Source organism: Rhipicephalus sanguineus, chromosome 3 (genome assembly GCF_013339695.2).
Source record: "Rhipicephalus sanguineus isolate Rsan-2018 chromosome 3, BIME_Rsan_1.4, whole genome shotgun sequence".
Lineage (NCBI taxonomy): Eukaryota > Metazoa > Arthropoda > Arachnida > Ixodida > Ixodidae > Rhipicephalus > Rhipicephalus sanguineus.
This window is the reverse complement of record NC_051178.1, coordinates 190775165-190787807: the sequence shown is the minus strand read 5'-3', so window position 1 is coordinate 190787807 and position 12643 is coordinate 190775165. Positions and strand designations below refer to the sequence as shown.

Here is a 12643-nt window from a genome sequence, read left to right as displayed (position 1 = left end):
AGCGCGGCACTGTCATGTGAACAACCGTCGCTTGAGAGTTCACTGTTCCATGTCATCCTGTGACAAGGACTGGCTGTATGCAAGGTTGGACCACCCGACTGCGGTCTTCGTTCATTTGTTTCAACGTCGATGTGTGATGCAACACAAACCAAAGGTATCTCGGTTCCTATTACAGTGGGTCCTTGACCACCGTCCTACCGTTGCCATGACCTGTGATCCAGTGATGTTCCGTACTACGCCGAAGGATTCTCATTCCGGGACATGAAAATTCCCTATTTCGGGCATTTTCCCCTCATACTTCAAACAAAATCCCAGAATATTTTCCTGCACTATGGTAGTAACGGGAGTGCCCACACATACATACGTAGATACATTCGCAACAATATAATGCATCTTTCTCACTTGCATACGACTACTATCATGACTAGCACCTGCGCTCCTGCATAACAAGAAAGCATGGCCTTCGTACATAACTCATATGCTGAAGTGCATTGTTCAAATGTGGGTTTCTAGTCTAACACCCAGAGAGGACTGGAAATTGCCCCATATATTTATCAGAAACAAATCTAAAGGACTACGCTTTTGCATGCTGCATGCCGTAGAACCAATTGCTTAAGCCATAAGTACACAGTCACCGTTGTGTTTTGGGCATCATAGGGGAATTTCACCATTCCTAAAATTCCCTGCAATATCGCAGATCCTTCTTTTTTTTTTCCTTTCGCCCAAAATGACGGCTGAAAATTGCCCGAAAAAAAGGAAAATTCTCTGCACGTAAGAATCCGGGAAAAAAGAAAATAAATTAGCGTCGCCGCGACTCTTTTTGTAAAGTCGCGCATTCCAGCCTGGTCGGCCTGGTGGTGAGATGATCGATATAACTGAAAATGACGTGCCTGTAGATTTCCAGCCTTCTGATATCGTACACTACTTGTTTTCTTGCCCTTTTATTTTTCGGAGGTGCGTGAGCGCGTACCTAAAGTCCATAGATTTTTCCCAACAGAGAAAAATCTAACTTTACGCGCACCTTCTAGTTTCTGTAGTTTCTGTCATCATCATCACTAGATGTTTACGTTCGCCATGTGCCCGCTTGTTTGCGACGCGGCGCATGTTTCGGATGTCAGAAAGTATGCCACACTTTTGGGCACATTTCTTTCTCAGTACTCCTGGCTGAACGATGCCTACGTATTGGTAAGTACCGTCACCCTGCCTATGTAAAAACGGCGAATATTTCGCTCGGCGTCCTCACGGATGATCGTTAATGCGTGCGTGCTCGCAGGATTACTTCGTTGAACAGCAATGGCATAAACTACCTCCTCCGTGGCAGGAGGCATTGTCAGACATCGATTTAAGCGATCTTTCCAACTGGCTGGAGACAGGACTGCCTGCGCAGTACGTATATACAAGTTTATTTTACGTTTTTGTTATATTCAAGGGCACCATATGTTCATCCGACTTAATTCTCAGATTCTTAATGCAAAGCTGTTGCATTACTTTTGAACTTGTCTTGCTTAGTGAGTTCCAAGAGGTGTCCTTTTCTCAAAGAAGCGTAGTAGCTTTGACGGATCTCTGAGCTCGCGTTTTTTTTTTTTTTTTTAATCCTCAGGAGGCGTTCGGTGTGGCCGCTGTCGCTGATGTGCCTTGCGCCAGCAGCGAGGCTGCTAGCGTTGAGTCGATGCCCTATTGCATCCCCAGCTGATATCCCGCTGTTGCTTCCAAATGACTTCGCCGGTGAGCGAATGGCCACAATGGGTGCATTTCACTTCTCTTGCAAGATCAAGTAACGGCATTCTACAATTGCCAAACTACATGCGCCGATTACTCCAGGAAGCTTTATTGTTTTGTAACTACATGCGCAGACATAAAACAACGTCCTGGAGTTACCTTCGGCGGAGTCGAAGTAAAGTAAACCGTTTCTCCGTGGCATCAAATATTACTAGAACAAGGTCAACCATATTATTGACATATAACATTGTCGCCAGCAAAATTTGGTTTATTTCGCCCAACGTTTTAAAAGCGTCTCTAAAGTTTTTTCGCAGTTTGGTCGTGACATTGCTGATAAAATCTAGATATTTTGCGCAGCAGCACCACATCCAACCCATCTTACTTATCCTGGATTAAATTGAAAATTGGCAGGCAGTTATGTAAATCTGTTCAGCTGCTAGTACCACCCAGGAAAGTTTAAAATTCGAACAAATAGAAAAAAAATCAAACCTTTAATCTTGCATCTTAAGCTCTAGTTTTGTCATTAACATATACATTAACCCCTTTCCTCTTTTATCTTATTCTTTACTCCATCAGATGAGAAGCATCTACAGTGGCCAGTCTTTCACCGCTGTGGCAATAGGAACCTGACACATGCTTTCAGGAAGCATGTAAAACTAAAGAAACAGCATGAGATCATTAGATTGGCAATGGTATGCAAGCTTTTTCCCCCCCACCTATTACTGCTAACTGTTACACGGGAATATAGCATATGTAACATTTCTGACATTTGTATAGGTATTTACTACTATAAATTGCATTTCTGTATTTTTAGCATCCATTTGAAGTAAAGTACACAAGCATCTCCAACACACAAATTACTGCAGGTATTTAACTTAGGTAGAACCAACACTTTAGCTACCGCGCTTTCATTTGAGCTGACGGCCCTGAAATCTCTGCTGAGAAAGTAGCAGGAATATTTGTAGTAGCTAATTTAGCGATTACATTGTAGCTTTTTATACGTTCAGGGAGCGGATACTGGAATATTGACAAATGTGTGTCGACATAGAGGCTGATCTTGCATATGCAGTGGCATGTGCAAATTATTGCAGTGTTATTTGAAAGCTGGCCAGGCTCTTAAAATACCTTGGAACACTTGTTTCGGTGCTACATGCTGAGTGCATGGGCACTGGAAAAGATGGCACTTTTCGCTCTCTTTTTCAGTCATTCTTATATTCAGCTGTGTAACAAATCATTGTGCTCCCTCCCTTCCACCTGTGCATGCTAGCACAGGAAACATTCACATTTTGGCCTCTTTGTAACTCCACTGTCAACAACTGCGTGTTCTTTTGTATTCACCGTTGATCTCGCATCCCAGGTGGTCGAGTTGCTTGCAAAGAAGTGCGACTGCTCACACGTGCTAGACGTCGGATCGGGGCAAGGCCATCTGGCTCGCTTGTTGGCGCTCGACAAGAAGCTGCGTGTCGCCACCGTGGACTTGGTTGACAGCCACTTGACATCAGCGCAGCGATTTGACAACCAGGTGTGCCTTTCTCTACATTCACTGTGTACACTGCGTGCATCTGGAAATGTGGAAAGCCATCTCATTTACTCACGTCTGGTGTTTTATTGATGCACCATGTTGTTAGCTGCACCATTGAGGCAATAAATAGCTGTTTAGAAGATGCCTCTGTTTTAATGAAAGTTGTGCTTTGCAAAGTCATGGAGCATTCATAGTGTTCGTGACACTGTCTTGCATCTTGAGCACAACTGGGTCAATTGGTAGACCGGAGCTAATGGCAATCTCTTCTGTATAAAGCTACAGAACAGACACACCTTGGAGATGTATGTGGTACAACTTCAGCAGCAAATGAATCTGTTCACTTACAGATGTAAGAATTGAGTTTCAGAAGCGATTCTGATGAAATGTTTTTGAAAATAGCTGAAGAACTTTGTGGTATGTCATTCAAAAGACTACATAAATAATGTATGGCACAACACTGTGCCGTCTCCTAAGTTGAAGTGTTTTGTGCCTGTAGTAATGAAGATAACTGATTAAGGAAAGTTGAGGAATAAAGATCACAACAACTCCTGGTGTCATGTTGAGCTAGACACCTCTAGGGAAACTTAAGATTATTGGTAGGCTTTAGTAATAAGACAACCCTGGCTTGATCAGACAGCAGTCTTTGTGACTGTTCACATTTTCTTCTTGCTTTGCGCAGGCAGCACTGCATGTTCAGAAGAAAAAAACAATGGAGACTGAGGCAGAAGAAACGGATTCATCTTGCTATCTTCCTCGACATGTGGAGTTGGAAATTTCTATGGCTACGACACCTGCTGAGCTAGAACAGGTACTTCCCCTGATATTATTGCTTTTTCTTCTTGAACCTTGTTGTGGGTGAGCTCAACACAATTTTTTATTATTATTTATGTTTCTGACGCTGCTAACAAACCTACTTCACTTTACTTATGATTGGGTCTCTTGCCATGTTTTGTTATGGAACAGTGGGACAGCTGCCTATCAACAAAGAAACAAAGATCGTGACTAAGAGTGTGTAACTGATTTTTGAAGCCACCTTAAGGCATTGTTGTGGCATGTTGTTAGTAACATGTAATTATAGCTCTTTACATAATTTCTTCATTATTTCTGCACTGTGACAGACCTTGCATGTCTTCAAGGGGAAATTTGTGTCAATACAGAATGTTGTTGCTGAGTACATACCTGTAGCCTCTGGGTTCAGGATCCATGACCTAGCACACAATGACTTAGCTCGACCGGAATGTCGTGCAAATTGTAAAAGGCCATATCACAAGTTAGGATCTGGGTCTACTGCTGATTGAAGGCCTCTCCCAGTGATTTCCATTCATCCTCACCTTGTTTAAGAATGATAGATTTGAAAGACTTCAGAACATTTTAGCTGATGTCAGCCATTTGCAATTTGATTGCAGAGCATGTTTTTTCATACTTGCAGATGCATAAATAATTACCTCGTATTGCCTTTGTGCGCTTTATTACTGCTCAGTTCAACTTCTTGAACTTTTTTTACTCAGCTCGAACCATGTGACAGTATGTGTTGACAAGAGTGCTAAAGCTACCCATGAACACATGCTCATGCCATTTTCTGCATATTGCCACATACACTTCTTTCTGTGTTTTTATGTTACCACACCCTTACACATGTTACTATACTGCCTTGTGCAAACCTTGCTAGGATGTCTGGGAACGTTTCAGATTATTTTAGGATCATCTGTTAGGCTTGAGCACGGAACCGTGAACAGCTGAGTCTATTCTGGAACTAACCCAGCCACCAGTGATAAGGCTGGAATGTTTGATGTCGCATGTATAAATGCCGACGCGCCTTACCGCAGACCAGATTACCGACAGCCGACACCCTGTTCGCCGCTATCAGTGTACAGCGTAAATTGCTTGTACCTTGCCTTTTCATTTTTTCCGGGCACAGGTTCGCCCAAATAAAACGTTTAGTCCTGAAAAAGCCGACTGCTGCCTTCGTCCACGTCACCACCCTGTGACAATATAGTACTGTTGCATGGAGGTATAGCAACATGAACAGCAGAAGTTTTTAAGCACAGAATTTACAAAAATGTTTGCGGCTTCACCACCCAACCTGGAGTCTAGATCTGTTACTGAAGTTTAGTTAAGTGGGGAATTATTGAATCAATACTGGTGCATTCAGACGGTGGACCGAATCCGGATTTGTCGTGGACGCAGATGGCTAATCCGTGGATAATCTGCTCTGGTTCCACGATATGTAGCTTTTTCTTGTATTTTGCACTGCCAAAAAAGCTTTTGCTGTCGGAGTTACTATTTTCAGGTTATGCATGGTTTTTCACAATGAATAACATTACAGTTTAAAATGCGTGCGTACCATTTTTCACATTAGATACCAAACAAACGTGTTGTGTTACCCTTGTAGTTATATAATTTCACAATATGACAACTTGGTTTTTTTTTTTCAGGTTGCAGAAAAAGCATGGGGAAGAGCGAAGTCTGGTGTGGAAAATGTAAGGACATAGTTGCTGCCTTCTCGTGTTATTCGATTCTTGATGTACAAACAAACTCATGCTCTAGTTATCTGCACAACCTTTTTAAGCAGTTTCTTCCTGTCTCTCTTTTTCTGTTCTTTTACCAATATCAGTTTGTGCTCGTTGGTCTTCATACGTGTGGAAATCTCGGCCCGTCGATGATTCAGCTTTTTGCCGACTCACCGGCTGCTCAGGGCCTTGTTTCCGTTGGCTGCTGTTACATGAAGCTCAACGAAGACAGGTATGTGATCTAAAGTTTCGTTACCTTTCAGAACATTTTGTCATGAGTAAACACTTCAAAACAGTCTTGAAACAAACTGCTTATGCAGTAAACTCTCAGCAAGCGGAAATCTCTTAAATGGAGTTTCTGCTGAAATGGAACAACTGCCCCTAACATGGTCGCTTTTGTAATTGAATTCTGCTCCTTTGTTCATCCCTCGGTAAACGGAACTCCTGTTAAACGCAACATATTTTCCCGGTCCCTTCAGGTTCCGTTTAACAATACTCTATTGTAGCTTGTGACAGGGCTATATAGAATACATAGCTTGTGTTTGTTACTATTGGCATTGAATTGACCATTCTAGGGGTTCTGCCCCTGTATCTTGCCTGCCAAGTTCTGCTTTACAATGGTTTCCTTGTGTCACTTCGAGATGAATGCGAAAACAGTTACAAGAATTCATGCAGGCAAAGAAAAGTTATTCGATTTACAACCTTCGAATAAAAGCAGCTGATGAATAAACATGTACCTTTTTTCATATCACTCAACCAGTGAGCACTTCTGCTACCTCTGATCATTTATTAGAAGCAGCAGGAGCAACTTTTGCAATTAAATGCAAAAGTTTGCAGTCATGGGTAGTAGAAACAGTGCGTTGCGGCCTTTCCATCCAAACCCATTGATGCATTTTCCAATGGATGATTTGCCTTAGTGGTGTGCTCATTGTGACATCTGTGGATTTTTTCAACCATAACAGGTGATAAACATTTACATCGCGTCATAGCTGTAACTGAAGGACAAATAAACAAAGCAAAGACCTATAGTCGGATACAGTTTAAGAAGGCAGGAGAGGACCCACCCAAGTGATTTAAGCATTCCCGCGAATAAAGAAATTGTCCCACTCACGAATAAAGAAATTGCTCCACTCGTTTTCTCGGCCACATTCTCCAACGGCGGAGTCACGGGCCGTCCAACCCATGACATGCCAATGCCACGAGGAGATGCCCCCAGTGCTGTTGTCTGCCACCGAGTCCTGTGTAACGCGATGCTGCCGAGACCTTTATCTAGCTTTAACAAGCAAAAAACACATTTTAACATTACCAAATAATGACTATGTGTGAGGCTCTATTATGTACAATATTCTACAGCGGCAGAATCTGTATGGCTTACACATACAGATTTGGAATTATTATCATTGTGATACCACTGTACTTTCGAATGATGCATTTTGGAATTAAGTTGGTTTCATCCTATGACATTAAATTTTCCAGCTGTGAAGGAATGGAAAGGACAACGGCATACCCTATGAGCAGCCATGTCTGCGCCCTGGGAAAAGTTGCTGCACTCAGCTACCAAGCACGAGAGGTTGCTTGTCATGCTTTTGAAGTCTATACCAGGAAATTGAAAGGTAAGGCTTTCTCTTGCACGGTTTCTGTTTTTTATTGTAATTGTTTTTATCAACGCGTAGAAAGCTGAAACTGGCCCACCTAGGCAGGTTTGTGTAGCACAACATAGACACTTGTGCTAAAGCAACATTTGTGTGAGTGGTTTTTTGGCGGAAAAAGAGTGATTAGTTCCTACCTGGCATGTTAATCCGTTAGTCCTTAGTGTGATTATCTTACTTTCTTAAATTTGATATAAGCTTTCTGTTGACTGTACATTTACAGCTTACTATTCATATTTTGTATAAATATGAATAGTAAGCAGTAAGTACTGTCAATAGAAAGCTTATACCAAATTTAAGAAGGAAATAATTTAAGAAAGTAAATATGAAAGTATGAAATATGATTTTGTATAGTGTTCAGTAGAACGTTCCTGATCTTTCATGCAAAAAGGGGGAAGAAGGAAACATGAGCAATAATGTAGAATTCAGACTGTATAAAGAAAATACGGCATTTTTGCTTGACCTAATTAACTGTGTGCATATAAAAGCTATGAAGTCATAACTGACATTTGAATGAATGCCATACAGCTGCTTGGCACAGTCTAACCAGTTTTGTTATCATAATGTATACAAACTTCTCACTCTGACCGGTTGGAAACAAAGGGTTATGTATATAATTTGCCATGCAGCACAAAAAGTGCAGTGCTGAAATGAAAATGGCTGCTGCATTAGTTTAATCTTACTTGAAGCACAAAAGGCACAAATCTTGTGCACTTTATCTATTGCTGACACCTCATACTTGCAGTGTTTGCAGACTTTCACTAAATGTCATTTGTTTCATTTTTGGTATGTGACGTTTGGGCATTGGGGCACAAAGGGTTGCTTTCACTACTGCTCCTTAGAAATACTGCACAGCATTGAGTACTGTTATTCAGAGTAAGCTGGGTGTTCAACCAGTGACCTGTCGTATTGCTGGTCATTTTGTGTGAACAGAGTCACCATTGGCACTGAAAATCCACTGCTATCGAGCCCTGCTGGAGAGACTGATAGTGGACCGGTACGAAGACCAGAGGCACTGCGGCTTGGGATCAGTCAAACACGCTGCTAATTTGACATTTTCACAGTGGGTATTTTCTCTGTAATCACTCAGTTGCATGAACTCTCTGCTCTGATGTTAGCTTTCTTAAGGTTATGAAAAACCTGAAATTGTCACCCGTTGAAGCAGACAGTGTGACCATTTGAAGCAATGCTACATACCACTTGTCCCTTACAAGTACAGTACTCACAAATTCAAACTCGATATAAAAATTTTTAGTATAACGACTTGCATGCGCAATTGCTCGAGATAGCCACGTCATATTGAAATGAATCTGGTCTCTAAAGACAGGGCCGTACCCAGAATTTTTTTCGAGGGGTGTTTGTGTGTAGAATGGCTAACTTTGGCAACTAGTGGTTGCTGTGAAGGCGTGCAAGTATTTTAGTCTCATTCGAAAGGTTAAAGCATGCAAAAATTTCGGGGGGTGTCAGAACCCCCTAAACCCCCCCTTAGTTACGGCCCTGTCTAAAGATAATGTTGGCTATGACCTACGCGTTCTAGTCAAAATTACGCCAATATGACACTTTCATTATTTCAGTCCGTGAGTACTGTACAGCTGTAAAAGCCCTGTGCTGCTGCACTGAAAATTTCTAAGGGGGCAATGTAAGGGCTTAAATGAGACGTGTCCACATGCATTGCATGATGTTCATAAGTAGTGACAGGTATAACATATATGTGCTTTCAATCTACAGAGACTTACATTTCGTGATTGAATTTTAGGTGTATCTGTGTCTTGAGCACTTGCACAAAGCATGTGCGCACACCCATTGCAGTATGGTTCCTGCGGCATGTTGTGCAGTTGTTCTTGACTGTCGGTGGCTATGGAATTACACTCAGTGTATTCTTTAACACTTACATTTATTTCAGGACTGTCACTTTGTAATTGCATCTCTCTCTTTTTTAATGCTTTCTATATTACAACTGTTTCTTTATCATTCACCTTCGTTGCCCATATATGGCTAGAACTAAACTGAGACCTGCTTAATGTTATCAAACTGATGTTGCTTCACTGCTGTTTGATGTCACCAACTGTGTGTAAAAGTTCATGGCACCCACATTGTAGATGCTGATTTCTTCTTAGTTTAATTGATTGTAAATGAGGAATTATGTATTAGTCAACCAGTCTTGACTGTGCTGAGCAGCCGTGTGCTCGTGATCATGCATCATTTCCAGCATGTAACAATGGTGGCATTCTTAATTGAGATCAGTATAAAAAATATCTATTTTTGTTACTTCTTGACACATCGACTTTTATCTTAAAAGTAGAAATTGGTGTGTAGGCAGCTCTATATCTATTTTATCTCGAACTAGGCTTAGTGTACGGTCTAAAATTTGTAGCCATTGGACTTCAGAAATGTACTGCTGTGTGCCATTTTAAATTGTACAATGTATCATATGCACTGCCGAGTTGGACTTCATTAGTAATACCTCGGTTGCATTGTGCTGTTTCTGTCATGGCTGATCTCATTTGAGTTCCACCGTGATCACAGGCACCCACATGGCACGACTATAAAGTGCTCATTAGTAATACCTCGGTTGCATTGTGCTGTTTCTGTCATGGCTAATCTCAATTGAGTTCCACCGTGATCACAGGCACCCACTTGGCACGACTATAAAGTGCTCCCATGCGGTCATGCTCACTTTTAAGGAAATTGAAGCTGCCTTGGGAACCAATCAAGATATCCAAGTGTAATCTAAGCAGATTCTCCGTTCGTGTGGCCATGCTTCTATAGGTATGCGAGAAAAGCTCTGGAGAAGTTTCCGTTGCCTCTGCCTGATGAAGATCTGGATTTGCCCGAGCTAGAGCTTGCAATGAACGAGTGGCAGCGTGTTGTCATCTTCTACTCCTTACGTCTCCTTCTGGCCCCCGTCATCGAATCTCTGCTCCTCGTCGACCGCATGCTGTACCTCTGGGATCGCTGTGAGTCTTATTTTTAATGTTGCTACGATTTCATGTTGCTCAAATGAATGGGTAACTAATGTTATAGTTGAGAGCTTGCTTATATGCACTAGTGTTCAAAACAATGAACACCAGAAACTGTATGAAAATAAAGTATTATTTGTTATAAATTAAACCGTTTGCACAAGTTCCATCTACGCATTGCACTTGTAGTACTTACAACTTGTCAGTGTCAGAAGCATGTCTGCTTGTAAAAAAATTCTGGGACAAGCTCAAGTCCGCTTATAACCCCCCCTGTAAATATTAGTCCGCTTATAACCCCCCTGTAAAGGTGGTTTCACTGCAGTGGAGGGGTGCTGTACCGTGAATACACCTTTCCAGGAAAAATCCGCACTGTCCGCGTGTAACCTCCTGTAAAGATGGTTTCACTGCAGAGGAGCGGTGCTATACCGTAAATACATCTTTCCAAGGGAAATCCGCACTGCCACGAAGCCCCACTTCAAGGTTAAATGAACATATTACCCTCACATCGATTCATCATTTTTTTAAGTTTAAAAACTTGTTATACCAGCTTATATGCTCCAAGTATAGTAAATTTTAAAACGTAACATATTTTACAGGTTATCATTTGCATTCTACCGAAAGCCAAATCCTGCTACTATTCAAAGTTGCTTCCACTTCCTTTGAACCAAAAGGAATGACATTTGCACATGCCTTGTTATAATTTAAAAAAAAAAAGCATGCAGGTCGGTTGGGTCATGACAAATATGCTCATTTTTCTTTATCATATATGATATATACTATTCGAATTCGATTCGAAATTATTCGACCAAAATCATTATTCGCTTCGAATTCGCTTCGAACCTAAAATTTACTATTCGCACAAGCCTAATAAATGGCCTTCATCCCCACAGTACACTTGGAAATAGGCTGACAATGGCTCTGTATTTGCGTGTTGTGTAGCTCGTTACAAATATTGTCTATATTCCTCCCCACCACTTCTGATACACACATTGCGTGCCAGAAGCGGTGTACACTGCTGCACCTGATGGTGAGTGTTAATAGTTGCTTACTGGGCATCCTCCACATTAGTGCCATTTTGTTGCTCTGCAGGCATACCGAGCTGCATTTTGCCCCTGTTTGAACCCTGCCTCTCACCAAGGAACCTGGTACTGCTGGCATTCAAAGAAAACAGTCATAGAGGCGAGCAGCATTTTAAAGATGTATAGGTGTACAGATAATAAATTACAACTTTTGAGGTGGTATGCTGCTTTCTTGTGGTGCTTCTTGAATCCAAGTGTGGGCCTTTTGCTGTGTTCGGGGTTGATTGTCACCGAAAAGTCAATACTTCTGCCAGCAACTAACATACCGTTCTTGACAGTACGTTCTCAATAAATAGAACCTCAGCATATTGGAAAAATGTGTTTAATTAACAGGAGTTCTGTTTACAGAGAAAGGTGTCTAGTACTAGTATTTGTCTACAGCCTCTTGACATTGTTAGATATGTTAAAGGGGTACTGACACAAAATTTCGTGGCCAAGATAGCCTATGGGATCGATTCCCGTGAACATGCGTATATCATCTGCAAAATACCAACAACAAATATAGCTTCGAAGTTATTTTAAATGAATTTTGAAGTTTGCGTGAGCGATCGACATCCTCGCGCTACTGACACCCTCAAAGGGGACCCTTGGGGACCCCTACTTCCTTCACGTGACCACGCTGCAACAAGTTATGATGGCGTCATAGCCGGCATTTTTTTGTGGCGTTAGCTACACTGGCCTAGCCGAGCCAGTTTCGCGTGGCTCCTCAAGAGCCGTGCTGCGCATGCGCGAAGATTAGTGATGCCACACAGCTGGCGTATTGGAGCCGGCACCTCCCACGCACTCCGCCGCCGCCGGTCTGCGCTTTCCAGAGGAGTGACGTCGTAGCCGAGGTAGACGTACTGGCGCCGGCGCACGCGCAGCTATTCGCCTTAGCTGTGCAGTCACTGTCTGACACTGCGCTGGAGCCGCTTGATAGTGCTTCTGACTGGCGTTTGACAGTGTGGTTTAGCCATGGAGAAGGAGAGCGCAAATGCTGCTCAATGGCACAGAGGACCGGAGAAGCTTTTAACTCATTGGATCCCGAAGTAGTTGCCTGGCAAAATAAATATACGTGCCACATAATATGTATACCATGTGTGTGTCATTGGAGCAGCAGTAAGCATGATAATCAAGCTAATCCTAGACAATTAGGAAAGCTAAGAACAATCAGCTGAACCTTTGCTAACGCTATGTTATCCTGGCATAGCCGAGCTAAGCCACT

The 12643-nt window shown here is 42.2% G+C and overlaps 1 protein-coding gene across 1 annotated transcript; it reads left to right on the top strand.

Annotated features, from left to right (window-relative positions):
- Positions 1-1049: 1049 nt before the first annotated feature.
- LOC119387903 (methyltransferase-like protein 25B) lies at positions 1050-11599 on the top strand. The gene is made up of 12 exons (XM_037655470.2): positions 1050-1185; positions 1274-1386; positions 1601-1725; positions 2296-2411; positions 3077-3241; positions 3921-4049; positions 5677-5721; positions 5856-5983; positions 7228-7364; positions 8334-8463; positions 10170-10357; positions 11450-11599. The coding sequence occupies exons 1-12, from the start codon at positions 1060-1062 to the stop codon at positions 11563-11565; spliced, it is 1518 nt and encodes a 505-aa protein (XP_037511398.1). The 5' UTR covers positions 1050-1059; the 3' UTR covers positions 11566-11599.
- The last annotated feature ends 1044 nt before the right edge of the window (positions 11600-12643 follow it).

Coding starts and splice junctions, on each gene's coding strand:
- LOC119387903 (XM_037655470.2), top strand. CDS start 1,060: ATGTTTACGTTCGCCATGTGCCCGCTTGTTTGCGACGCGGCGCATGTT. Junction 1,186..1,273: donor TGAACGATGCCTACGTATTG/GTAAGTACCGTC, acceptor GCGTGCTCGCAG/GATTACTTCGTTGAACAGCA. Junction 8,464..10,169: donor GCTAATTTGACATTTTCACA/GTGGGTATTTTC, acceptor ATGCTTCTATAG/GTATGCGAGAAAAGCTCTGG.